The sequence below is a fragment of the Tupaia chinensis genome, unplaced genomic scaffold, assembly GCF_000334495.1.
Source record: "Tupaia chinensis unplaced genomic scaffold, TupChi_1.0 Scaffold000054_1, whole genome shotgun sequence".
Taxonomy (NCBI): domain Eukaryota; kingdom Metazoa; phylum Chordata; class Mammalia; order Scandentia; family Tupaiidae; genus Tupaia; species Tupaia belangeri.
The window spans coordinates 3672453-3698965 of NW_006159512.1; the positions used below are offsets into that span (position 1 = coordinate 3672453).

The following is a 26513-nucleotide window of genomic DNA, read 5'->3' on the forward strand; positions in this document are numbered from 1 at the left end:
TGACCCTTCCTTTTTTTTTTTTTTTTCCTTTTCTTTTAATGAATTATTTATTTAGGTTTTAAATTATTTTCTAATTTGATGAGAGAGAGAGGGAAAAAGAAAAAGAAAGTGAGAAACAAACCACCAGCAAACCATGAACCGTGGTCGGCCGTGTGGGAGTCCAGAACCTCAACCTCCATGCCACCTGCTGGTCCTGAGACCCTGTCTTTAAAAAAAAAAAAAAGACTGACATAAAATAAAAATATAAAAATAAATTTAAGTTTTATAGAAGACTTAGAAAAAGTATAGCACGTAGCTAAAACTTAATATGCCTATTACTATTATTACGATCTTAGAACCTATTTACAGAATATAGCTTGTGCAGCTAATGAGCACATTCACCTCACAGCCCATAATGTGCAAAAAATGTATTTTGTATAACTGGATTTAATTAAATTTTAAGCCCTAGTGTAGACTTTATTTCATTCCATTCAAGATTATTCCATTTACCTCAACCAAACTCTTTCTGGGATTTTTGTCTAAGTATGAGGATTAACTTAGTGTTGTGGAGGGATTGGGCACAGGCGTGTGTGTATGTGTGTGTGTGTGTGTGTGTGTGTGTGTGTGCATCCACTGGGGGAAGGTACGCTGGTTCCCAGAGCTATTGACACAGTTGACATATGTTGGAGTGATGTTTTATCTGGTCTTTAGTTAACCAATGGGCAAGGTCTTTACAGCACTATCCTGGGGTCCTAAGTACTCTCCTCCTTCCTGTCTGTCCAGGTCTGTCTGTTGGGTTTCGCACTGGTGAGGAGGTCTCTCATGTTTCAGTGTTCTGCTGGTTTATCTGGCTGGCTATCCTGAGATACCATGCTGCCATAAGATTCTTTGTTTTGGGAGATGTTTTTGTTATAGGGCATGTGCGCTCGCCAGAAAGACAGAGAGAGACAGAGACAGAAAATGAGAAATCAGCCCCCTGGGGGGATGGCCACGCTGCAATTCCTTCTCCTCCATTCTCCTCTCAGGATCTTGGGCACGCACGCACATGCGCCCGGCGTGAGTTTAAGCCATTGGGTCTGGGACTTGGAACGTCGTCGGCCACATGGGAGTTCAGCAACATAGCCATTATGCCAACTGCTGGTCCCCCATTTTATCTGTTCTCAGCCATTCCTGTTGTAGGAACCCCTGAAAGCCTCCTTGACTCTACCCAGGAAAGGGCACAAGAATCCCTCTACTCTGGGATTCCAGATGACAAAGAGTATCTGTCATCTCTTAACCTCCCACCCTAGGATTTAATCGGGGGGTGTGGAAGTTGGGGAGACAAGGCTCAGGACCTTCTCAGGTACCTAACATGTCTTAGCTCTTTCTTGTTATGACTAGACGGAGAGACAAAGCACCCCCCAGTAGGGAATGGTCACTGCAATCCTTTTCTTTCATTTTTCTATCCGGTTAGGACATGAGGCATGCACACACAGGTGCTGGGCATGTTTTTCAGTTTGCCAGGTTTGGATACAAACCAGGTCAACCATGTGGGACCCAGTTCCCAGTGCGTAGGGTTTAACCACTGCACTATGGACCAGTCCATCATTTACTTCCTATTTCATTGACAGCTACCTCCCAACCTGGGGAAATTATATCTAGAATGTGAGATTTGGGGGCTTAGGTTTTGGTGACTGAAAAGTCAGTAATAGGCTCCTTTGTACTCTTTATTTGTTCTCTTGACAAATGAAAATTGTCCTAGTTTAGCAATGGGGAAGGAGGAAGGAGCAGTGAGGAAAACTAGAGGAGGAGCACAAACAGAACAGGACAGAGCACAAGTGAAAGAATTGAGACTCCAAGCCAGGCAGGTCTAATAGCTTGGCCGACTTCATCTCCTCCACCCCACAGCCCTCAGATTTCTGTACCCATCAGATGCAAAGTAAATACTCTAACTTTCCACTAAAGATATTCGACAAACACACATTTAACCTAGACTCTGCATTTCTTGGCCAAATAAGCAAGTTATTTACTATATCAGAGTTTAGTGAAATAAAAGAGAAACCAATATTTCAAGCAGAAATGAGTTAATTCAGAACTTGAAAGAAGCAGAGTAGCAAGGTGCTATGCCAAGCCTCTAGGTGGCGCTCACAGCCACACTGCAGAACTGGCCTGCCAGGGCAGCTGATACTCTGTTGCAATCAAGATGGGGACTCAGAGGGACCAGCAGTTAACATAATGGCTATATCACTGGACTCCCATGTAGTTGCCCACGGTTCGAGTCCTGGACCTGGTGGCTTAAACCCACGATAGGTGCATGTGTGCATGCGTGCCCAAGATCCCAAGAAAAGAACGGAGGAGAAGGGATTGCGGCATAGCCATACCCCCTGGGGGGTGAGTTCTCGCTTTCTGTCTCTCTGTCTCTCTCTCTCTTTCTGGTGAGTGCACGTGCCCTATAGCAAGAACTTCTGGAAAAAAAGAAGAAGAAGAAGAAGAAAATGGGGACTTAGGAAGCAAATGGGGACTTAGGTTCTGGGAAGCTGCCACTTTAGCTGCTCTCCAGGCCTGAGGCAGCTGCCATCACCGTAACTCCTGGCTCCAGAGCCATGGCTAGCCTGCTCAGTCTGCATCCGCAATGAAGACCCGCACCCTGCCTCTAAGCACTCAAAAAGCTAGCGACTGGCAAAGCTCCCCGGTCTTGCTGGCTGGCAGAAACAGCGCTCTCACGTCACTTCTGCCTTCTAAATGTCTTACACAGGCATCTCTAAGTCAGGGCTAAATCACATCCACTGTGTGGGCTACAAGGAAGCCTGGAAGATGCCGTGTTGAATTCTCTTGCTTCTCCGGCATAGGAAATGCACTACACTAGGGAGAGGGTGCCGTGGCTGCCAACGGAGACAATCCTTAGTCCATGCAATACTTACCTTCTCTGAGCTCAACTCCACAAAATAGAGATTTTACCTATCTCACGGGGTCTTTTGGAGGAATAAGTTAGATGATTATGTGTAAAGAGCTAGCTAAGCCAACTGTCTTACTGCAGCTCTGTCAGAGCTACAATCCTTGAAACAACCCCTCCCAAAATGAAACAAAAGAAGGAAAAATTTAAATTTAGAAACAAAACAAAGGTCATGGTTAAATTTCCTTTATTCATTGTTTTCTATATTGCTCCAGCTAGACATATTTTTTCTGTTTGTTGCAGATATTTATGGCATCAGTGACAGAAATTGCAGTTTTCTATTTTTTTTAAAAAAAGTAATAACTGCAAAAGACAAGCCTAGTGTAGAGTGACAATGACTTCCATTTGCTCAGCACGAGATTACATCGAGAGCTTTCTTTCCTCTTCTGCTATCAGAGCAGCATATGGAAATGTGGTAATGTCTGAATGAGGTTTGATTCAAATTTCAAATCTCAACCAACAAAACCCATCTGAATCTGACTGGAAATTTTAAATGGCTGTATTTCCAAATAGGTCAGTGCCTATCATATCTGTCTCAACGTCAGAAAACTCCACAGAGCAGAGAGAATGTGTGAATTCTTAAAAGGCACTGTCTGAGTAAAGGGTGACCCTACTGTCCTTTTGAATATGCTTTTATTTAAGATGGTGAACCAGCACTGGACTTAGCTCTGAAGTTTTAGAAAAGCCTCCATAAACTTTTCTGGAATAGAATAGATGCAGAGTCTTCCTATGGATTCTTTGTTAATAAACATTTATGAAAATTAAGGAGCCCTGATCCACATGTAAATTTATTGAAATCCTATTTGAGATCAAATGAGGCCTGATTTTATAAAGTCTTCAAGTTTACTTTTTATTTCTTCTGTGAATAAGAGAGACCCAGAGGGAGAAAGAGAGAGAGAGAGAGATAGCAGCCCAAACAGAGTCTGGACACTGTATGCTTTATGAGGTTCTTTTCTCCTCCAAAGGATGGGTTGAACAGAGATGTAGGGAGTCTGAAAAAAACACGAGACTCTGATGTCATGTTGTTTATTGGCTGAGTTTAGTGGGAGTTCACAAAGCTTTTAGTAGGTTCACCATGCCCATAGCAGCACTTTCAAGTGCTTCCTCCCTCATAGAGTTTATAAGGCCTATGGAGAATACTCACAGAGCACTTTCATCCTTCTCAGGACTATCATAAGGATTAACAAGGTAACATATGTTGGACTAGCATGTGGCATGATGGTTAAGGGGCTGGATCTCACATAGCTGACTCTGCACTTCTATTCTGGACCTGGTGGTTTGAAAAACATGCCAGCCACATGTGTGTACATATCCAAAATCCCAAGAGGAGAAGGGATTATGGCATGGCCATCACCCCACGTAGTGATTTCTTACTTTCTCTCTCTCTGTCTCTTTGGCAAGCACACATGCCTTAGAGCAAAAATCTAAAACTAATAATAATAAATAATAATAAGATAATGTGTGTAGAGCAATTTACACAGTTCTTCCTAATGGTAAATCCTCATTAAATGCCTGTGATTATTACCATTATCATAGGGTTGTTGTGAAGAGAAGAAGGAGGACTGGCTGCCTGTTATAGTAGTAATTCACTGCCCAAGAGAAGCCAGAGACACATCTGGTAACTGTGGTTTGAATCCTCAACCTGGTCAGTCTGAGCCATGCCAGGCATGCACATGAACATTGATGATCCTACAGGTTGGAAGACTGGGGAAGAGTATTGCAGTGTGACCAGACCCTATGGAGGGTACTCATCTCTGTCTCTTGCATGCACTATATTATGAATAAAAAAATAAGAGCAGGTACCAGCAAGTGGCATAACAGTTAAGGTGCTGGACTCCTACATGGTCATCTGTGGTTCAAGACTTGGATCCTGTGGCGTGAAAATCATGCCAGGCATTGGGTGTACATGCCCAAAATCCTCAGAGGAGAAGGGAGGAGAAGGGATAGTGGTATAGCCATTCCCCTGGAGTGATTTCTCACTTTCTCTCTCTCTCTCTCTGAATCTCTGTCTCTCTCTTTTCTGGAGAGCACACATGCCCTACGACAAAAACCTAAAAGATAATAATACAATTTTAGGGGGCCAGCAGGTGGCATATTGGTTAAAGGTGCTGACTTCCATATGGCCTACTGCAGTTTGAGTCCTGGGGCTGGTGTCTTGTGCTCTCACTTTTTCTCTCTCTCTCCCTCTCTGGTTAAATTAAAATAGATAAATAAATGGGTAAATAAAGTTAAATAAAACAATTCTTTAAAAATAATAAAATTTTAAAGACTAAATTAAATCCATCATTAAGCAAAAGAAAAGGAATAATAGTTCAAAAAAGAGCAGAACTCAATGAAATTAAAAAATAGGAAAAAATAGAGAAAATCAGTTAAACCAAAAGTTGGTTCTTTGATGAGATCAATAAAATTGATTCATCTCTAGTAAGCTAACCAAGAAAAAGAGAAGATACAAACTGCCAATATCACAAGTGAAAGTGGAGCTCGTTACTACTAATCCCATTGGCATTAAAAGGAAAGTAGGCCCAGCCACAGGAGCAGGTGCTGGACTCCGCTGGCAGGCTTAAATGACTGGGTGGCTTTTTCCAGTGGTGGACAACTGCGACTTTTGTCCCAGGAAGTGAACATAAGAAAAACAATTACCCCTTTGCAATGGGAAAGAAAATTTTAAAAGGAGCAAGAACAAACATACCTGAATATGCAATAAATTATCCCTTCACTTTAATATTACTAAAACTGTTATAAAATACCTATTTATGAACTCAAATATATTGGGGGAAAGTAACAAGCCTCTATTACAGGCCAGGCATTTCTATGCTGTGTGAGACTTGGAGAGATGAATGTCTCAAGATGATGTTTTAGGAATGTATACTTTTTACTAGAAAGATAGCATAATGTGAAACTCGGTTTCTTCTTCTATAAGGGGGAGATAATGGTATCTATCTCATTGAGTTGTAATAAATATGAAGTGAACCATTACATGCAAAGTGTATAGAACAGTGTCTGGCACAACACATGTGGCATATAAGCTGAGGTAGACTTATAGTCTCTGTGTAGGGCACATTGGCTGTAAAGGTCTTTAGTTATTCAGCTCTGTATGTTTGCTACTGCTTAAGAAGCTGAGAGAGGGCTGGCCCCATAGCCTAATAGTTAAGAGAGCTGGATCCCATGTGACTGACCACAGTTCAAGCCCTTGAAGCCTGAAAAGCATTCCAGGTGCCTGTGCATGTGTGCCCCAAATCCCAACAGGATGGAGAAATGGAAGGGAAGGATTGCAGCATGACCATGCCTCATTGAGGAATGCCTTATAGCCCTCTCTTGCTGTTTTTCTTTGGTGAGCACACATATCCTCTTGCAATTAAAAAAAAAAATCTTAGAGACTCCTTAAGTTTTAACACATTAGCCAATATTTCATTGATTTCAGAGTAATAGCCTACTAGTGGGTACCAGTGTCAGTCACTAGAGTCTGACATGAGCATGGGTGTGTATATGTGCACATAAGTGTGTATGGCTTACTTGGGAATAGGATGCTATGTATGGGTTCTATCCAGATAAAGAAGCAGAAAAGCAGGGTGTACAATGGTCTGCAGAACTGAGGGGTCTGTAGGAAAGAACATTTTACAGAAAAATTTGCCTACCACTCCAGGGATCCTCCTAGAGCTACATGTTCTCAGAGGCCAATGCCAAGCCTGTCTACTCATCTTCTATTACCAGGAAGGCTCTGTTCCTCAGTGAATTTCCTTTCCATTCATTTTCAAATGACTTTTCTGATATGAATGGTGTTGAATATGCACAAGAAAGAGCAAGATAGAGGCAGAGGTATGTGTATGGATAGATTAGCATAAGTATAAATACAGTATATGTACCCATATTTAAATGATACAATGATAATATTGTGTAGCTGCCTCAGAGTGAAAGCTGATTAATTCAGCTATTGAGATGATAATTATTTCTTTCTCAGTTAATATCAGAGTTTAAAAAAAAGCACTGCAGAATTATTCCACATACTGTTCTTTTGACTCATTTTGAAGTAAGGAGTTTTATTCTGTTAACTATTGAGCTGTCTGTCAGTATCTATGACAGTCTTAAAGGAAATCATTCTTGGGAGGGGCTATGTCATAAGAAGACTTTGAAAACTTGCTAACTACAGTTCTGTTTATAATCATATCAGGCCCGTAAGCACTTTCCTGTCATCCCCTCCCTTGCCTCCCACAAACCTCTGTCTAATCAGTCTACCTCCTTGACTCTGAAAGTGTCGGAATCTGTGGTTAATGGTATAGAAGAGGAAGAGCAGAAGGGAAGGTGGGGCAGAGGAAGAACAGAGACTACGCCAGTCACATCCCTTCCAGACTCAGGCATTGTACCTGTTACAGGCTGTAGCTGTGCTACACTTTCTCTGGGAAGGTTTTGTTTTGTTTTGTTTGTTTATTTATTTCATGAACAAGAGAGACAGGGAGACAGAGAGACAATATTTCCAACAGGATCTTGATACCACACTATTCCCCAGCTTCTGCAAGCCCCAGATCATGAGCACACACTGCCCGGCATTCTCAGGGAAATCTCTGGACATGAACCCTGAAACTTTCCATGTGGGTCAGTCTCTCAGAGAATCCTATTTCACTGCTGTGCTACCATTCGACCTTTGGGAGATGTTTGCTTTTAGATCAAGGTTGGCATCTTTATTAGTACACCGAGCAGGCATGTTAAGTGCTGAATTGAAACCTTGAATGTGATTTGCTCCCTGAATGCCTAGTTAACAGCAGCTCACTCTCCAAGACTTAGCTCAGTATTCGCTTCCTGTCCTGATCTCTTTATTCTGAACTAACTGTGTCTGCGGGGCTCCAGCACAGCCTCCTGTCAGAAACTGTGTAACTTCATTTCACTTGTTTTAGTGCTTTGTGCATCTTTGCCCTCGGCCAGCTATAAACTCTAGAAGGGGCAGGGATGGATACTTGTCTTTGTACACTAGCAGCACCTAGCACTGGCTGGCACGTACTCGTTCCCCTAAAAAGACATTCAAAAGTAATTTATCTTAAAAAACTAAGATGTTTTTCCTTAAGTGAGGCTATAATTCAAACTTGTCTTTGTTCTTGAGAGACAAAAGCAACAACCTCCTGGACAATATAGTGTAATTAAATCTCCCCTTTGTTGGGGCCAGCAGGTATTATGGTGGTTAAGACAGTGGCCTCCCACTAGGCTGACTGTGGTTTGAGTCCTGGACCTGTTTGATTTGCTTTCTCACTTTCTTTGTCTCTCTCTCTCTCATGCGTGTACATGCCCCATAGCAAATTAAATAATAATACATACAATGAAATCATTCTTTAAAAAAAGCCTACTCCCCTCTGTCACTGGTCTACTCAGGGATTGCTTGGGTATTCTTAAGAAAAGAGGCTAGCATCTCTCCATCCAAATGTGTTCCCGGAGAAATTGTTAAGTGCCTTTTTACACTTGTCAGTGTTTCTCCCACAGGTTTCTTCAGGAGAAGCATTACCAAGAACGCGGTGTACAAGTGTAAAAACGGGGGCAACTGTGTGATGGATATGTACATGCGAAGGAAGTGCCAGGAATAAAAAAAAAAAGGAAGTGCAAGGAAATGGGAATGTTGGCTGAATGTATGTATACAGGTATTCACTTCAAGCAATTACATTCCACTAAAAATCTCTTAAGGAGGCAGATGTCAGGTAACTCCTTTAACAAGAGCAGTATTTCCCGTAGTATAGAAGAAATCTACTAAGCCATCCAAGTTCTCAAGAAGGTAATGAACCCCTGAAATGGTTCAAACTGTCAGCTAGAGAGCCTTCTAGTCACCTGAAAGGAATGGCGGTTTTGTTTTGTCGTCCCTGTGGTGGTGGTTCTCTGTTGCAATGAATTATGTGTGGAGTGAAGCGGCAAAAATATACAGTTAAAATAACATGTTTTAATGAGCTATGAGGAATGAATCTAAAATTTTTCCCCCTGTATACTTTTTATTTATTGCTTAATGACCATTTTAGAAAAAAAAAAAGAATATGAGTGCTTTAGAAGGTATAACTGCCTCTGAATTGTCTAAATAGAGTTTTAAACCAAGTCATTTCATTAAGAATCCATCTTCTCTTCGTGAGGCTTTGGACCAATTTGTGTAGGTTCACACCGGAAATTAACTACTCTGAGTTTTAATATAATTTTGTCATTCAATCTGATAAAGAGACACTGTATTAACTGCTGGCTTTGTGAGGAACCATAATCCTCATCAAAAATTGGAATGCATGCTCGTATATAACATAATTAATTTTTCATTCTGCAAATTCTACGGACCACTCAGATGCTGAGATATGGCCTGTTCCTCCTCAAAACACAAATAGACAAACAAATGTCACCAAGGGGATGATAACATTCAGGGAAGGAATGCCGCCTGAAATAAAAGCCTTCGGAAGTTGACTCCAGTTCTATTGTTTCCAAACTGTACAGGCAACTGGGATGGACCCAGAGAAATAATGTGTGCAGGAGGGGGAAAAATAGGTCTATGTAAGTAATCCAGCTCCGGGTGGATGAAAGTTTTATAGTGGCTGATCACAATCTCATTTTAGCATGCAGGAAACAAGAGCCTGCACTGGGGCTGCTACTGGAATCCAATCTTGCAATGGAAACATTTACTTTGACACTGGGAGGCTCCTATTACTGATCACTTAACTATGAGCTTGTTCCAGCTGAAGCTCCCAGGATATTTTGTATAAGTTCACCTATTCAAGTCTATAATGTTATTTATGAGCACAAAATCATCCAGAAACAGATGCAGATCTTTCACGATTCCCCCCCAAAAAAAAAAAAAAAATTAATTGCCAGTACGAAGAAATGACAGGGACTTTGCCTCATTAACATTGAGAGAATACAGAAGTTAAAGGGGAATAGGAAAGATGGTACTGCATTACTTCTTATAGCTCCGTTTAAGTATAAATCGATAATATGATCATTCAAAAGAAAATTTTCAAAGTCACCTTGAGTTATTGCCATCTCTATGTTCTCAATAACATGTATAGTTATAAAAATTAAGTTTTGTTAAAAAATTTTTTCCTATGAGATGTTAACATTTTTTCACTCAATATGTTTAATTATGTGTTTAGTGTGAAGTTGAATATACTTTTATGGTATAGTATGTATACATGGATAAAAATAATAGTAATGCTATGTTTTGAAACACCTGCTTTCAAGATTCTTCAAGGATAAGAAGAGTGTCAGTCGCCTTTTTCTGCCTGAATACCTTGCCTTTGTAAAACACTTTAGTATCTCAAATTCTTTGTACAAAGATCACTAAAAAAAGATCTGATTACATTTAATCTACATAAAATTCTATGAAACGGATATTATCCTCATTTTACAAATGAAGAAACAGAAGCTCATGGAGGGTAAACTTCTTGCTCAAGCTCAAGTTTCACTGTTGGTCTTCTCTTTTTACAACTTCCAGGAGGGCTAGATTAAGTCAGTGCCTAATTGCATAGGAGACCTGAACTGAGGACATGTCTGCTGGGGCCCGATCACATGCCCCATAGTACTTCCTGTGATTGGTGAGGTCTCCATGTTTATTTTTTCAGGCTTGCTAACTGAAATTCAGTGTAAATCTAAACGGCTAAGAAAAAATGTGAAGTCGCATGCTGATCAGAGCACGAATGAAGACAGCGAAGGACGCGACTCGCGACAAGTGACCTCAACAACGAAATCATGCAGGGTAATAATACGCGGTGGTGTCTGCCCAAACCAGCAGGAGCTGAGCTTCCAGGCCCACCTTGATTTGCTATTGCATTGCTGAAAGAAACACCTGAGCCTGGGTGATTTTATAAAGAAGACAGAAATTTATTCACACACACTCTGTTCTGCTGATTGAAAAGTCCAAAGTCTTAGACTTACAGCATGGCCAATAGAAGCATAGAGAATGTTGGGCACACAGAGAGATAAAGAGAGAGAGAGAGAGCCCAACACCTTTTTGATAACCAACTCTTGTTAGAACTAACCCCTTCTCACGAGAGCAAGAACCTACTGGGTCTCCTGAGACATCATTAACGTATTCACGAGACTCTGGTTTCCACGATGCAATCACGGTGAACCAACCACCACCCACTAGAGCTCACCCTGGGACACCATGAAGGAACTAAGTTTTCACTTAGTGCCTTTATAATACATGAGCAAATGGATGCCTGTGGCTGTGTCCCTGTATAACTTTATTTTTAAAACCAGGTAGATTTGGTCCATGGATCAGTTTACCAACCTCTGCTCTACATGGAATATTTTAAGATGGATTCTCCATGACATACGGAAACCTTTTTCTAGTTGTGATTAAACCCTGACTTTCACTGATGTTTTAAGAAAATGAGCTCAAATAGGCTTCATATGCAGGTTGGTTTATTACCAAGAAATACACAAAAGAAGTATTTTGTTATTCCTGGTTTACAGATAGGAAAATGAGACACTTTTAGTGAAATTTAATATGACTAGTCCAAGAACTCAGAGAAAATGATTATAGACTGTTAATATAGCCTCTCTATATTGCAGACTATTGATATAGCTTTAATAATCTCACCATTCCTGTTGTACTTAGGGCTTTTCCCCATAATTTCAGCTATGAGTTCCCTCAAGGTAATGCACATATAGGAAAAAACCTTACAATCACTGTCCCTAATACCTTTTATTTTCTTGCCAGTGTAGGAGAAAACTGAACTCACCCCAGATCAGCAAAATCTTCTACGTTATATTATGGATTCCTATAGCAAACAGAGAATGCCTCAGGAAATAACAAATAAAATTGTGAGTATGCTATCCTAAAATACATGGGTTTGAAGTAAATACTTTTACAACTCTTACTATCTTGGAAACAAAATTATATAGCAATATGTTACTTTGAAGTGATTGGAGTTGAGTCATTAGTTAGTTAAACATGGAAACTTTGGGCAGCACTGAACAGTTATAAAGAGTAAGAAGTTTCACATCTGTCTTGATAATAGAACAGAGTAAACATCTATCATCCAAAATTTGAAATCCTAAATGTTCCAAATCTGAAATTTTTTAAGTGCTCTAAGATACCACAGTAGAAAATACCACACCTGACTTCCTGTGACAGGTGGCGGTCATAAAGCTATACTGCAAAAATACCGTATAAAATTACCGTTAGGTTACGTGTATAAGGTATATATGAAACTTAACTTTTTTTGTTTAGACTTGGGTCCATCGCCAACATATTTCATTATATATATGTAAATATTTCAAAATCAGAAAAAAAGGGGACAAAACAGAAATCTAAAACACTAATGTCTCAAGCATTTTTCGTAAAGAGTATTCAACCTGTTATTGCTCTCCAAAGATCAGAGAAATATGAAAGGGTTTGTTAAATTTTATCATCTAAATCTAGTTTTTCATTAGCTGTATGGTTTCATGTTGACTCATACCCTTGTCTACTTAATAATTATTTTCTTTATTTAAAAAATTTAGTTAAAAGAAGAATTCAGTGCAGAAGAAAATTTTCTCATCTTAACAGAAATGGCTACCAGTCATGTCCAGATTCTCGTAGAATTCACAAAAAAGCTACCAGGTATTTTTTTTTTTAGTAATAAAGTTAAAATTCATCAAGTGTTTAAATGTGCTACAGATTACATTAGCCACTTTCTATACAAACGTTTTGTTCAAGTCCCAAAATATTCCTGTGAGAGCAGATGTATTTCTGTGTTACTCTCGCCAGATCCTTTTCCATGTAGGTATTTCCCTGCTATGCTTACAATGTTCTTGTAAATCGGTAGGGGCAGATCTGTTCCTTGTAAAATGGGAATTGTTTCCCCTCTGATTTAAATGCATGTTTGTAACTACTTATACTTCAGATGTTATTAACGCATCCAGGAGGAATATTTAAAATCAATGAAATAATTCCTCAAATTGATATATAAAAGATTGTGACTTTGCAAAGCTGTCATTCACCCATTTATTAGTTCAGTAAGCAGTTGCTGATACTTACTCTATACTGAGAGCCTATTACCTTCAAGAAGAGTGGTTAAAGGCCTTAATATATATTGGCTGTCAGAAAAGTCATGGTGCATTTTTTGCATTAAGAAGCATAGAAAAATATGTCATGACTTTTCAGACAAATATATATATATATTATATTTTCTATATATTAATATACTGTAGGGGCTGGCAGGTGGCATGGTGGTTAAGGGTGCTGGACTCCCACATGACCAACTGTGGTTCAAGTCCCAGACCTGGTGTCTTCCTTTCTCACTTTCCCTCTCTCTCTGTGTGTCTCTCTGGTCAAATTGGAAAATACTAATAATAATAAAGTTAAAATAAAATAATTTTAAAAAAAGAAAACTATTATACTTAATTTTTAGAAAAATGATAGGGGTCAGCCCCATAATACAGTGGTTAAATGCTGTGTTTTGGGAACTGGATTCCATGTGTCAAACCTCCATATATGTGTGTATATATAGTATATACCTAGTATATAATGAGTATAATATATATTATTAATAATATAGTATTATATTATATTATAGTGTATATATAATACATACATTACATAAAGTGTAATATATAACATAATATGTAGAAATAAATGTATAGTTTTTTGAAAAATACAGATATAGTTTGAAGAGAAGCATTAGTTGCTAATTGTGTCTGGGGAGGCTTCAGAGAAGATACTTGAGTTGGGTGTAAATGAAACAGGTGTTTTCCAGTTGGCCTGGGCGAGAAGGGGACTTCCAAGCTGAGAGCTGTGCTAGTGAACAGGTGGTAAGTCATGAATAAGGACAGGCCTACTGGAGAAGGGAGAGAAAATTCAGTGTGGCTGTTGCATAATGTGCATGGTGGGCTCTTTGTTTACACAATAAGATAAATTGGTACCAGACTGATAAAGAGTCTACGGAGCTGAATATTTGTTTGCAGTATGGTAAAGAGATTTTGTTGACTCTTATTTTTCTAGAGAGGTAAATGAGAACATTTTTGTCATAAACAGAAGGCTTTCTCAGGTTTGTATAAGATGAATTTGCATGGGGACGAACTGAGGCGGGGAGAATCAATTAGCACGTTACTGCACAGGTCCAGGCCAGAGGACTTGAAATAAAGCAATAGTAGACAGACGGAGGGAGAAGAGGGCTCCAAACATTGATAGGGCTTGATGAACAAGTCTATGTGAGCTGAGGGAAAGGGATTTATCTACCGACACTCTGGTGGTGCCAGTACAGAAGCTGGAAGGCAGAAATCATCTCCCAGCCTCAATTCCTTTCTGCTACATTATTAGTGCTATCCAAGTCAATAGACTTGAGCTTGTTACAGTGTTTAAAAAAATGTTTAGTGTATTAGAATCCCATAGTCCAGAAGAGAATAATAAATAGCTCGTACAGCAACAGAACACTGTAATATTAAATTATAGAAGGTAACTTCTGACATAAGATTTTAATTAGACATGTTAATTTGTTTTCTTTTTGCCATCATTATGCTATTCTTTGATTAAATGTGTCAGACAAAAGCCTTTATAAAACTCACAAAATGTGGGGAGAACTTTTTGTATCATTGAAATATCATTAATATGCTGTAATTTCTGTTTTCTTTTTTTTTTGGAAGGGTTTTTGCTATAGGGGTTTCTGCACTCACTAGAAAGAGAGAGAGACAGAGAGACAGAAAGTGAGAAATCTCACCCTGAAGTGGTGGGTGGCCATGCTGCAATCTCTTCTCCTCAATTCTCCTCTCAGGATCTTGGGCACACACACACACACACACCCAGTGTGAGTTTAAGCCACTGGGTCCAGGACTTGAACCACAGTCAACTACGTGGGAGTCCAGCAACATAGCCATTACGCCTACTGCTGGTCCTGATATGCTCTAATTATTAACAATAAAAGAAGAACTTAATTATTACATATTAATTAAACTGAAGCCAACCTTGATCAAAAATGAGATTATATATGGTGGTTTTGATTACTTATGAGAAAAGTTTTTCAGCTCAAACTGGTCAGTTGGTCTTGAACCAAAAAATAATTGAAGACAAAAGAAATCTCATTCATAAAAACGTAGTTTATCTGAAAGCAACAGCAGTATCTCAATGTTTCTTCATACCTAGTGCCTAGCTTTGTTCCTGGGGGAAGAGTATACTTAATGTGTGCTCAGTAAGTAAACAGAAGAAAAAATTAAAATATGAGGGTTCTTCAAAGGTTTGTAGAAAATGGAATTAAAGTTCAAATTTATTTTGGTGCTAAACATAATATACATTTTCCATGAACTTTTTGAAAACCACTCATATAGAAGGAAATATAAAGCAAGAAACTTAAGAAAGAAAAAAAAATAATTATAAAAGTGACAATACTGGGACCAGTAGGCAGCATACTGGTTACATTGCTGAACTCCCCCGTAGTCGATAGCAGTTTGAGTCTTGGACCAGGTGGCTTAAAAAACTCATGCTGGGCGTGTATGTGCATGTGCATACCTAAAATTTCAAGAGGAATATGGAGGAGAAGAGATTGTGGTGTGGCCATTCCCCCGGGGGGTTATTTTTTGCTTTCTGTCTCTCTGGCAAGCGTATACACCCTATAGCAAAAAGTCTCTATCTCAAACAAACAAACAAACAAACAAGACAGTATTATTACAAACAGTAATAATAATTATATAATAGTACTGAAATCGTATTTTCTGAAAAACATTCAGTAACTCATTGAGCCCATACAGTGTCAGGCACTGTCCAGGGTGCTGGAGACCCAGGGGCTGTAGGCCTTGCACCTACTCTCAAAAGAGTTCTTAAATTCTCAAGGATAGTGACTCTTAATCCTTAGCATTTCTGGTCTTTCTAAAATCCCATTGCTATTTAATCCTTCCCTAAGCCATTTTGGCTCAATGGCATTATTTATCTGTGTGTGTGTGCATACATGTGTACGCGTGTGTGTGCGTGTGTGTGCCAGCATGCACATAAGCTTATGTTTAGTTTGTTATTCATCTGTTCACTTATTCAGTCAGTTATTCAATCATCCAACAAATAATTGTTAGGTACCTCTTTTATGTCAGGCACTGGCGATGTAACAGTTTATTCTCTAGTAGAAGGCAGACAACAAGCAAACAAACAAATGAATTTATATTATCACATTAGTCAGGGGTAAATTCTTTGAACAAAATTAAGCAAGTAGGGACTAATGAGTGCCAGGAAGTACTCTTTTAGGTAGAGTAACCCTGGATCAGAGACCTGATTGCAGTAAGGGAGCAGGACAGGGAAAAAGCATAGATCTGGAAAAACATCTGCTCCTAAGCAAAAGCAAGCTGTGTGTTCACAGCAGAACCAGCCTGGCCAGTGTTACTGGAGCGTGGGAGTGAGGAGGAGGTCTAGGTCAGGGAGGCTGTAGGGGACTGTACCATATGAAGCTGGATAAAGACACTGAATTTTCCAGGGAGTGTCATATTTCTTTAGACTGGCTATTCTTTCTGATGTTTCTCAGATCTTCATTGCCCTGCATGGTATATTGCTGAGCTCTAGATAGGTAACTCAACTTTTTTTGGTGAAATGCTATTCCTTCTATAGATTGACTAGAGCCTCATGAGTTGGCCAATTATTCCTTTAACTCTTTAGAGGCACATCAAGATTTTCCTGGCTTGTGAATGATTCCATACTGCAAAATTGACCGTGTGACACCACATGTGACCCAAATAATGGTCAAAAATTATCTGTCTGGCTCCAGTTTCTGAGAGTTGCTTCATCAGAATCACTCTGCCTTTGCCATAATACATATATTTTGTGAGAACTTGTCATCCCTTTCACCCCACTCGTTCACTAAATCTTCTCTTAACTAATTTAACTTTCCTGATGGACAGTTTAGCCAGCTACTTAAGTATCCCATTTTAAAGAGGCAATCAGTAAGTGTCAGTTCGATTTAAGAAAGAGTTACAGACACAAGGAACAACAGAGCTGAAAGTCAACCTCTATTTTGGGAAGTACAATAAGAACTTACTGACTTCACTGCCTATGTTAAAGAAATTACAGTGCACTTTATAAAAATGTTTTATCAGTGGGGGTCATGCAGAGGATGAAATGTTGGGATGGGTCACTCATAATTCCTTGACATCAATATCGTCTTAACTCAGGATTTCAAACTTTGGATCATGAAGATCAGATTGCTTTGCTGAAAGGGTCTGCAGTTGAAGCTATGTTTCTCCGATCGGCTGAGATTTTTAATAAGAAACTTCCAGCTGGACATGCTGACCTATTGGAAGAAAGAATTCGAAAGAGCGGTAAGTGATTTAGTTAATGGTAAGAAGAAAAAAAACGTTTGTTTCTGCAAGTAAAACTTGGTACACCCCATTAAGGCAGGGCCCTTGCCTATGTCATGCAATATCGTATGCATTCTGTGCCTACTATGGAGACTGGCTCTGAAAAGCTATGTCAAGTGACTGGGTCAGAAGTCAGTGTTGAATAGCAAAATACAAAAACAAAACAAAACACAAATCTTTCTTTGTGGCACTAAGATGAAAGACCAAAGGAAAAATTCTTTTAAAGATTGAAAAAACTAGCTTGACTTAAAAAAAAAAAAAAAGCAAGAGCATAAAAGATTTGGGAATTATTCGTTATTCAAAACCAGTAAGTATGGGCCTAGTTGCTGGGGAAGGGTGAATGCACAAGAGCCTGCAAATGCTGGAAGTCACAGGAAAGATGAAGCTTTGGTTCCCAGGCCAAGGTGATGCTCGGTGCACATTGTGTGCCCATCATCCTAGCTGGGCAGGAAAAGCTGGGGGAGGATCATGGGAGAAATTCTCTTGAGGGTGCTTGTCTCTCTCTCTCTCTTTCATACAAGAAATAATGAGTAAACTAAAAAAAAAAAAAACCTTTAAAATATAAAAGAAAAGGTATTCAGATAGTATTTATCTTTATTGAAAATCAAATAAGAAATTGTAGGAGCAACATTTACGTATCATTTACAAGGTTATACACACTGCTCTAAATATATACCTGATTTTTGCAGTCTTGCAACAATCCCGTGAAGTAAGTATTCTTATTGTTCCCCATTTTACAGACAAGTAAGCCGAGACAGAGAGAGGTTCAATACCTTTTTCAGAGACAAACGTGGAGTCTGACTTCAGAGGCCAAGTGTCATACACAGTATGCTAGCCTCTGAAGAGACGCAATGAAGTAATAGCATGAATTATTAAGTAATCATACTATGACGCAGAGGGCCGAGAACCTTTGAGATGAAGTACCAGGAATTCTGTGCAATTTAGGAGATATTTAAAATAGGCTAAGTTCTTATTTTCCTGAGAGATATTATATATGAATGAATGAGATAAAATGACTTTTCAAGATCTCTTCTTTCTAAAGTATTATCATTCTATGACTGACTGAACAAGTTTAAATATTTTTAAAACCAGCGTTTCAGAATAGATGTAAGAAGGAAAATATTCAGGGAGTCCTGTTATATAAATGAAAGAAATCAAAAATGGAAACTTATTTTTGAAAGCTGTCTTCCCATAGTCATTCTGTTTTCTCCTGTAAGTTAAAAACTGAAAGTTATATATATATACACACACACACACATCTCTGCTCTATATTAAGAAAAAAATCCACCAAATAAAACCCAAAATGGTAATTAGCATCATTGGTAGATTTTTAAAAACATACGCTTTTTAAATGTGTATTACTATTATATATCCATTGATTTATTAGTGTAACAAATATTTAAGGACAAGGTACTATGGTGGCAGTGAAGGAGTCAAACGTGTCTGGTCCCTAAGAAGGTGACAGTTTAGTAAAAAAATAATAAACTGCACATAATTACAGTAAAATGTGGAAAAGGACAATTGAGAGAGAAATATCTTCTCGTTGGGAATCTTTCCAGTCTAGAAAGGTGGTTTTTTGTTTTGTTTTGTTTTGTTTTTGGCATTTGAGCTGGGCCTTAGAGATCTGACTTGATACCTCGGGTGGAGATGCCGAGGAGAAGGACCGCAGGAGGGAAGGAGTGGAGGGAAGCTCAGAGCATGTGCGCAAGGCAGGGCAAGTAGCTAAACTGATTGGATTAAGGGATACCTTAAAGGGAATAAAAAGAGAAGAAAAGAACCAGATGACCTAGGGCCTTGAAAGCTGAGCTAAGGATTTTGTTATTTCTTAAGGAAGGGAAGGTTGGGATCAGCAGATGGTGTAATGGTTATGTTGCTGGGCTACCACATAGTCGACTGCAGTTCAAGTCCTGGACCGGGCAACTTAAAACTTATGCGGGGTGCGTGTGTCTGCATGCCCAAAATCCTGAGAGGAGAAAAGAGGAGAAGGGATTGCGGCATATCCATCCCCTCTGGGGGGGGGGGTGATTTCTTGCTTTCTGCCTCTCTGTTTCTCTCTGTCTTTCCAGTGACTGCATGCACTCTACAGCCTCACCAGCTTACCCTGGTCATCTATTCGGCTCTGGTTTCTGTGGGCTGTGTATTGTTGTTTTCTTTAAGAAAATCTGTAAGTCAGACTTAATCTAATAAATAAAAACTAATAAAATAAAAGGGGGTGGTTATAATAAAATAAAAAGGGGTGATTATTTGTATGACCAAATATTATTCATCTTATAGATCGGTCTTTTCCATTCTCAGAGGATCCTACTCTAGTTATGGTGACTGAAATCTGTCTTAAATCTAAGCTCCATCATTTACTAGCTATTTGTCTCAATCATTGATAAAAAGCTATTGAAATAGATCTCAGAATGAATTTGATCTCTTTGTAATCATGTCTAACTTTAACTTGTGTTCTGTGCGCTTGTCTGGATTTTGATATTGAAAACTTTCTAAGACAGGCTCTGCTTCTTTGGGGTCAGTAATTTACCCCAGGCATCTAGCAGGTGTGTGGCTTGGCGTGGGTGCACAACCCAAACCTGTGGAATGAATGGATGAAGGTTTGTCTGCAGCTAAGTCTAACCAATTGATATACTTTGCAGATGGTTCTTCCCCGAAATATCAGAGTTACTGGTATCCCAGACTGACAGCTAAAAGTCTTTTCCAGACCTTGTCTATAGTCATTGTTTATGAAGACAGTTCTTTTGCATTTGGGTGTAAGAAAAGGATAGGCGGAGTTCAGAGACTCTGCCATGTTCGCTCTCTCCTCTTCCTCCTTCTCCTCTTTCTCACACATGAGGCATTTAAAATGTATTCAGGTGCCAGACGATGAAAACAGGTGAGCTGAAATGTCTTGATAGGAGGACATCTGCAGGGGAATTGTGCAGTAGCTGTCCTCTCTCTCCTGGGTGTTTAGCTCCCATTTTTTCTCTTTGCCTGGATCTTGCAGCTCTCCTGGGTGCTGTGCCCAGGAGGGGCTGCCATTTCCTTGATGACCACTGGGCTGCACTGGGTCCCTTCCCCAGCCTGGCTGACGTGGGGCAAGTCCTTCCATGGTAGTTCAGCTCAAAGAGAAATCAAAAACAGAACAAAAAACACACAACTAAATCAGTTTTAAAAAATAGCAGAAATAGTAAGTCCTCGAGTATATGGAATATGTGTGTACCTATGATCCAGACCAGCCAAGTCTGGGGATGGATCATGGTGTCAGGAGCCTGCCAGGGGTCTCTCTGTCTCTCTGTCTCTGTCTCTCACTGTCTTTTTTACTCACGGTCTGCATAAACTTAAAAAAAGAAAAAAAAGAAAAAAAGCCGGGTGCTGTGGCATGTGTCTGTAGTCCCAGCTACTCAGAGGCTCAGGCAGGAGCACCATGACCCAGTGAGACCCTGTCTAAACACCACACACACACACACACACACACACACACACACACACACAACATACCACACACCCACAATAATCAAAAAGAAAAATAAAAACCTTTGCTTTAATTTCATAACTTGGGATTTTTCAGGTTTCAGAAAAGTTCAAGACTGAAATTTTTATTGTAACACTGTGATGTGCAAATAAATGTGCATATCTCTAATTCATATTAAGAGACTTTCCCCCAAATCAACCACATATTGTGACAATAAAAACCACCCAAACTCACAAGCAGCTTTATATTTTATTATCTAGAACGATGCCTCCATTTATTAATATTTATGATTTTGCTTCTCCCTGTGGATTTTTAGAACATTGCCGCTTCCACACACCACATAAAAACCTGATCCGGCAAGATGACCTTTCAGAATAGCTTTTTATTTTTATGCTAATATAGTGCATGCTTTTTCTATTGTACGTTTAATTCCAGAGTAACAGAGCATCACAAAGTTATTCTGTTTATACGCACAGAACTCTTTAAAGAATATGTAAAACTTCTTTTCTTAAACTTTAAATTCATACTCTTTTGTTTGTTATTATTAAATCCCACTCGCACACACAAAGATATTGTTTCTTGAGATACTTTTGTTTAATGAGTTACAGTGTTTGTTTGTTAATCAGGGCTTCAGAACATGTATTTGACACAGCCAGTGTTGACTTATTTTGATTCAATTCTAATAAATCAATGATTTTATTTGCAATGTATTATAATGCAAACTAGGTTTTAAAGCTGGAATTTTAAAGTAAAAGCAGGAATAATTATATGATATAAAATATGATAGGACTGAATGACCTTGCTAATAATTAATGATTTTTTTTTTGAGAGAAATTTTTGCTATAGGGTGCATGCACTCACTAGAAAGACAGAGACAGAAAGTGAGACATCACCCCCCAGTGGGGACGGCCATACCGCAGTCCCTTCTCCTCGATCTTTTCTTGGGATTTTGGGCACACACACACATGCACCCAGCATGCGTTTTAACCTGCTGGGTCCGGGGTTCAAGGTGTGGCCGACTACATGTGAGTCCAGCAGCCTGACCATTGTCATCTACTGGTCCTGAGTTTATATTTTAATATTAAGGAAATTAGCAATAACCTCTCCAGACTTTTTATTTAAAAAAAAACATAGGTCCAAAAATATGGCACAAATGACTGACTGGGTAGAGTTGGCAGCTGAAATAGAAGGCAGGATCCAATCTCCTGGCACCATAAGAATGTTTCCATTTTCTTAATGACGTCTCTTGCCTTCGTCGCATCTCAAAGCTATGTCACCTTTGTCACAAGGAATTAGTAAAACGTACAACTACTGAATTTAGCAAACATGTATTAAGTAACCTCCTCCCATGTCTCTAGTAAGATGCTAGTTACCAGAGACACAGAGATGACAAGGACCATCTGCGGCGCACACCTGATGGGCCAGCCACTGGGAATGCAGGGACTGGTTCTTCATCACACACTTCCCATGTCGTTTCACACTCTAGTGGACAGCAGGGAGATGATAGGTATGATAGAACTGAATGTAGAGAAGGAAGTAACTGATTTTGCTTCTCTATGACAGAGACAATTCCCCCCCCTGAAAAAAAAAAAAATAAGGAGATCTGAACTTTGCCTTCCAATGTGGTTGCACTGCCTTACTCTAGAGAGCATCTTGCCTTAGGGCTTAGGGCCCAAGATACGAGGACATAAAAAATGTATTGCATTTCTTAGGAGAGCTATCAGTTCAGACGTTCTTGGCTGATGGGAACAGAAAATTCAACTCAAGTTAGGTCAAAGAAAACCCAGAGGAAATGTTGAGGAAGCTTGGCTAATTCAGGGAGGGACTCAGTATATGATCAGAAGAAACACAGACCTCATCTCTCTGCTTCGCTACCCTCGGTGTACTGGCTGGCACCCCAGGATGGTTCTCCTTCTGTTCATCTATTGGCTATAGTCATTCCTGGAGTCACGTCCAGCCACAACAGTGGCTGAAGGAAAAAGAGATGGTCTCTTCCTGAGTATGGAAATCTTTCTGAGGAACTTTGCAGTGGACTCCCTTGTAGTCTCAATGGCCAGAATTGCACCAGCTCCTGACCACACCCACCTCTGCTATGAGAAAGGAGATTGAACAATGGCTGGACCTCAGGCTGGCGCTGAGATCTGCCTCCACCATATTATAGTCCATGACCATGGATAGGAATGAGGGAAGGTAAATACGCTGTGTAGGCAACAAACTGAACCAGCTTTAAGAACCTCGAACTGGGGACCAGCAGATGGCTCATTGGTTATGTCACTAGACCCCACATAGTGGACCGCTGTTCGAGTCCTAGACATGGCTGCTTAAAATTCATGATGGGGGTGTGTGTGCGCACGTGTGTGTGTGTGTGTGTGCTCAAAATCCCAAGGGGAGAATGGAGGAAAAGGGATTGCGGTGTGGCCACCCCCCAGGGGGTGATTTCTCACTTTCTGTCTCTCTGTCTCTCTGGCAAATGCATGCTCCCTATCCCTATAGCAAAAATCTCCAAAACAAACAAACAAACAAACAAACCTAGAATTTGTATCGATTCATTGGGATGGTGAGAGCTTGAAAGGAAAGCAGAACTTGGCTGCCATGCCAGGGGCTTATACCTCTCCTTCTGTGTTATAGGGTGGTGTTATTTCTAGAAAAAAATTGAATCATGTGGGTTTGAGCAAATAACATCATTTTTAAAAAAGACGCTCAGTCTATCTTAAGGCCGTTAGTTATAGTAAGTCATATAAATGTATTTAAAATTACAAGCAGTGTATCTCACACAATATGCACACTTGGATATAAGACACATGCACAGTTCTCTTTTATTTTTATTCTCAATTAAAGCTAAATCGTTGATTAGGAAATAGATATTTATGTCTAAAATCAAAGCAGCGTAGTGTTTATTCTATCGAATGGGTATTCTATCAAAGAATATTTATGATGTTGAAGAATCAGTTTATAAATTAAAAGCGAAAGTAAATAAGAAATAAAGCAGCAGAAACAGAAATATTTTTTACAACTTCAAACTTTTCCATAAGGCTGTCTTTGTGGTTAAGTTAGAACATGGCTCCCCCTTGTGGCCAAAAGTCAACTAGCTAATCATAAGAACAGAACGAAACTTCTCTAGAAAGGAGGAAACAGGAAAACAAGAAAAGACTGTCCCCTTCAGGATGATGTTATTGTTACATTTCTTTCTACTTTCTCTCTTTTTAACATATTTTGCTATAGGGCACGTGAACTCACCGGAGAGAGAGAGAGAGAGAGAGATAGACCACGCCCTGAGGAGGGGTGACCACACCACAGTCCCTTCTCCTCCATTCTGCTCTTAGGATTTTGGTCACAAATCCACATGTACCTGGCGTGATTTTCAAGCTGCTGGGCTCAGGACTCGAACTGCTCAGCTAGCCATGTGGGATCTAGCTGCCTTAACCTCCATGTCATCTACTGGCCCAATTGTTACATTTCTTATGTCACAAATTGCTGGTCCACAAACACTCGAAACACCCTCCCCCCACCTTTGTTTACTGGCATAGTTAATTCTGACTGTTGACCCTAATTCTAAAAGACTTCTATTTGATCTATCTTGTAGGAAAATCCCTTTTCTAAAACTGGAAGAACTCTCTTACTTAATTTCTACATTTTCTCTATATTTGCTCTTAGTTTTTAACAACATGTACAAGGTAAAATATTCTTCATACATATTTTAATCTAATTTTATCAAACAACAGCAGCTGTAATTAGATATTGAATAGAGGTAATAACATCTTTTTTAAAAAATAATTATTTAACTATTTATTTATTTATTTTGTAACTTGACCAGAGAGGGACAGTGTGTGTGTGTGTGTGTGTGTGTGTGTGTGTGTGTGAGAGAGAGAGAGAGAGAGAAAGTCGCTAGGTCTGGGACTTGAGCTATTGTCGGCCATGTGGCAGGCTAGCACCCTTAACCACCACGCCACCTGCTGGCCCTGAGGTAGTAAGATCTTTGGAGAGTGAGTGGGGATTTAGAAAGACGAGGCCAGTCACGAGTGCAGGTGGTAGTGTGTTGCAATGCTGGAGCTATGTGGCCAGTAGGGGCTCAGATCCCAGCTTGACCTGTAACACACTGGGCACGCTCACCTCACATCCTGACTAGCTAGAAGCTGGGGGAGGGTACTGCAATGTGATAACACCTATCAGAGGTGCCAGCCTCTCATTCTTTCTTGTTCTCTCTTTCATAAAAGATATATTTTTTTGTTTTTGTTTTTGTTTTGTTTTTAATAAAAAAGAAAGAATGATAGGGCCAGCCCAATAGCTCAGTGATTAGGGGGACCAGGATTCCATATTGCTGACCATGGTTTGAATTCCAGTCCCAGTGGATTATAAAATGCTCCACACACGGACACATGTGCCCTAATCCTGACTGGAAGGAAAAATGAGGGAAAAGGATTGTGGCATGTCCTTTCACCATTGTCTTTGTCTCTCTGGAAAACATACATACTCTTGGGGGGAAAAAAAAACAGAAAAGGGAAAGGAAATGAAATAGGAAATTAGATGATCAAAGATGAGTTCTATAAAACAAATATTTTCAAATCAGCTGCCTCAACAATATTGCTCCCAAATGTTCATGTACTATTGAAAGTAATAACATAGCCATGATTTTTATTTTATGACTACAGCGGATGGGTGTAGTCTCTGAACGCTAAAGAAAGCATAAAGGCTACCATGTTTTGAAGATGAAAATGAATAACTGTACCAAGAAAATACAAATCTTCGTGTAGCCTTAATACCTAGGAAAATACTGAGGCAAATAACTCATCAGCCAATTTGTATGTACCCCAGTAAATCAGAGATTAAAACAAAACACAATACCAACATAGCTTTGTAAAGAAGGTTAACCTAATTCCACACTGGAATTCAGATGAACTAATGCATTGAAGCAGTTCTTCTGAATAGCCGTAGTAACAGCTGTTAGATGGTTATCTTCTCCAGCGTTTATTGGGGGCTTATCATGAGTCAGTCCTTGTGCTAGACGTTCTACATACATGATCTCATGAAATACCATTGTATAATTCATATTTCATAGATGAAAAAAAGTAAGGCTTGCAGCATTTATGTAATGAGCCTAAGATCACATCAGGAAGCCAGATTTCAGAGTCAGCGCTCACTCCACAGAGTCTCTTAACCGCTCTGTTTGTAGGAAGCCAGGACTGAAGTCCCCAGGCTCATGTGTGTCAGTCCTCTGCATTGTGAGTTGTACCTGGTTTGACCTCAGGGAGCTCGGGCCAAACTGGACTCAGTTCCCTCTGTAGTAGCTGAGTAAAGGGCAGTCCTCATGACGCAATCCTCGAGTTGCTCAACAGAGACATTGTTCATGAAATTCACTGGGGTCAACCAAACAACCAGAAGCCTAAAAGCCGAAGAGTGTGGTGCTCTGGCTAGAAAGGGAAAGGCTAAGGGTTGAAACTCAGGGTGATTTTTTGGGTGAGAATTTACACTTCCTGATAAATTCACTTTCTGTGACATGTCTCGTTGGATAATTATACCCTTCAGCATCTATAATAGAATCAATTACTATTCTGGGTTAGTTCAGTCAACACTCTTCGCGAAGGAATAGAGATGTTGGTTCTCATCTGGGCCAATCCTGGGAAATTCATCCTTTTCTTAGTTTAGCCATAAATTATGCCACAGTTTTTTTTTTTTTTCTGGAGAGGTTTTGAAGGTTCATAAGAAGTAGGGGGAATAGATGTGATGAGTTTTAGGAAGTTCATTCTGGGGGACCAGCAGATGGCATAATGGTTACATTGTTGGACTCCCACATCGTCGACTGTGATTCAAGTCTTAGACCTGGCAGCTTAAAACTCACACTGAGGGACCAGCAGATGGTGTAATGGTTACATCACTGGACTCCCACATAGTTGA

At 39.6% G+C, this 26513-nt stretch overlaps 1 protein-coding gene across 1 annotated transcript in view; it reads left to right on the plus strand.

Moving 5' to 3' along the window:
- Window positions 1-26513, plus strand: part of NR1H4 (nuclear receptor subfamily 1 group H member 4) — a 45982-nt gene that overhangs the window by 14429 nt on the left and 5040 nt on the right. The window contains 6 exon segments of the mRNA XM_006141383.2: window positions 8378-8475; window positions 8478-8532; window positions 10477-10610; window positions 11585-11683; window positions 12365-12464; window positions 16985-17131. Of these exon segments, the coding sequence (XP_006141445.1) occupies window positions 8378-8475; window positions 8478-8532; window positions 10477-10610; window positions 11585-11683; window positions 12365-12464; window positions 16985-17131 (633 nt within the window).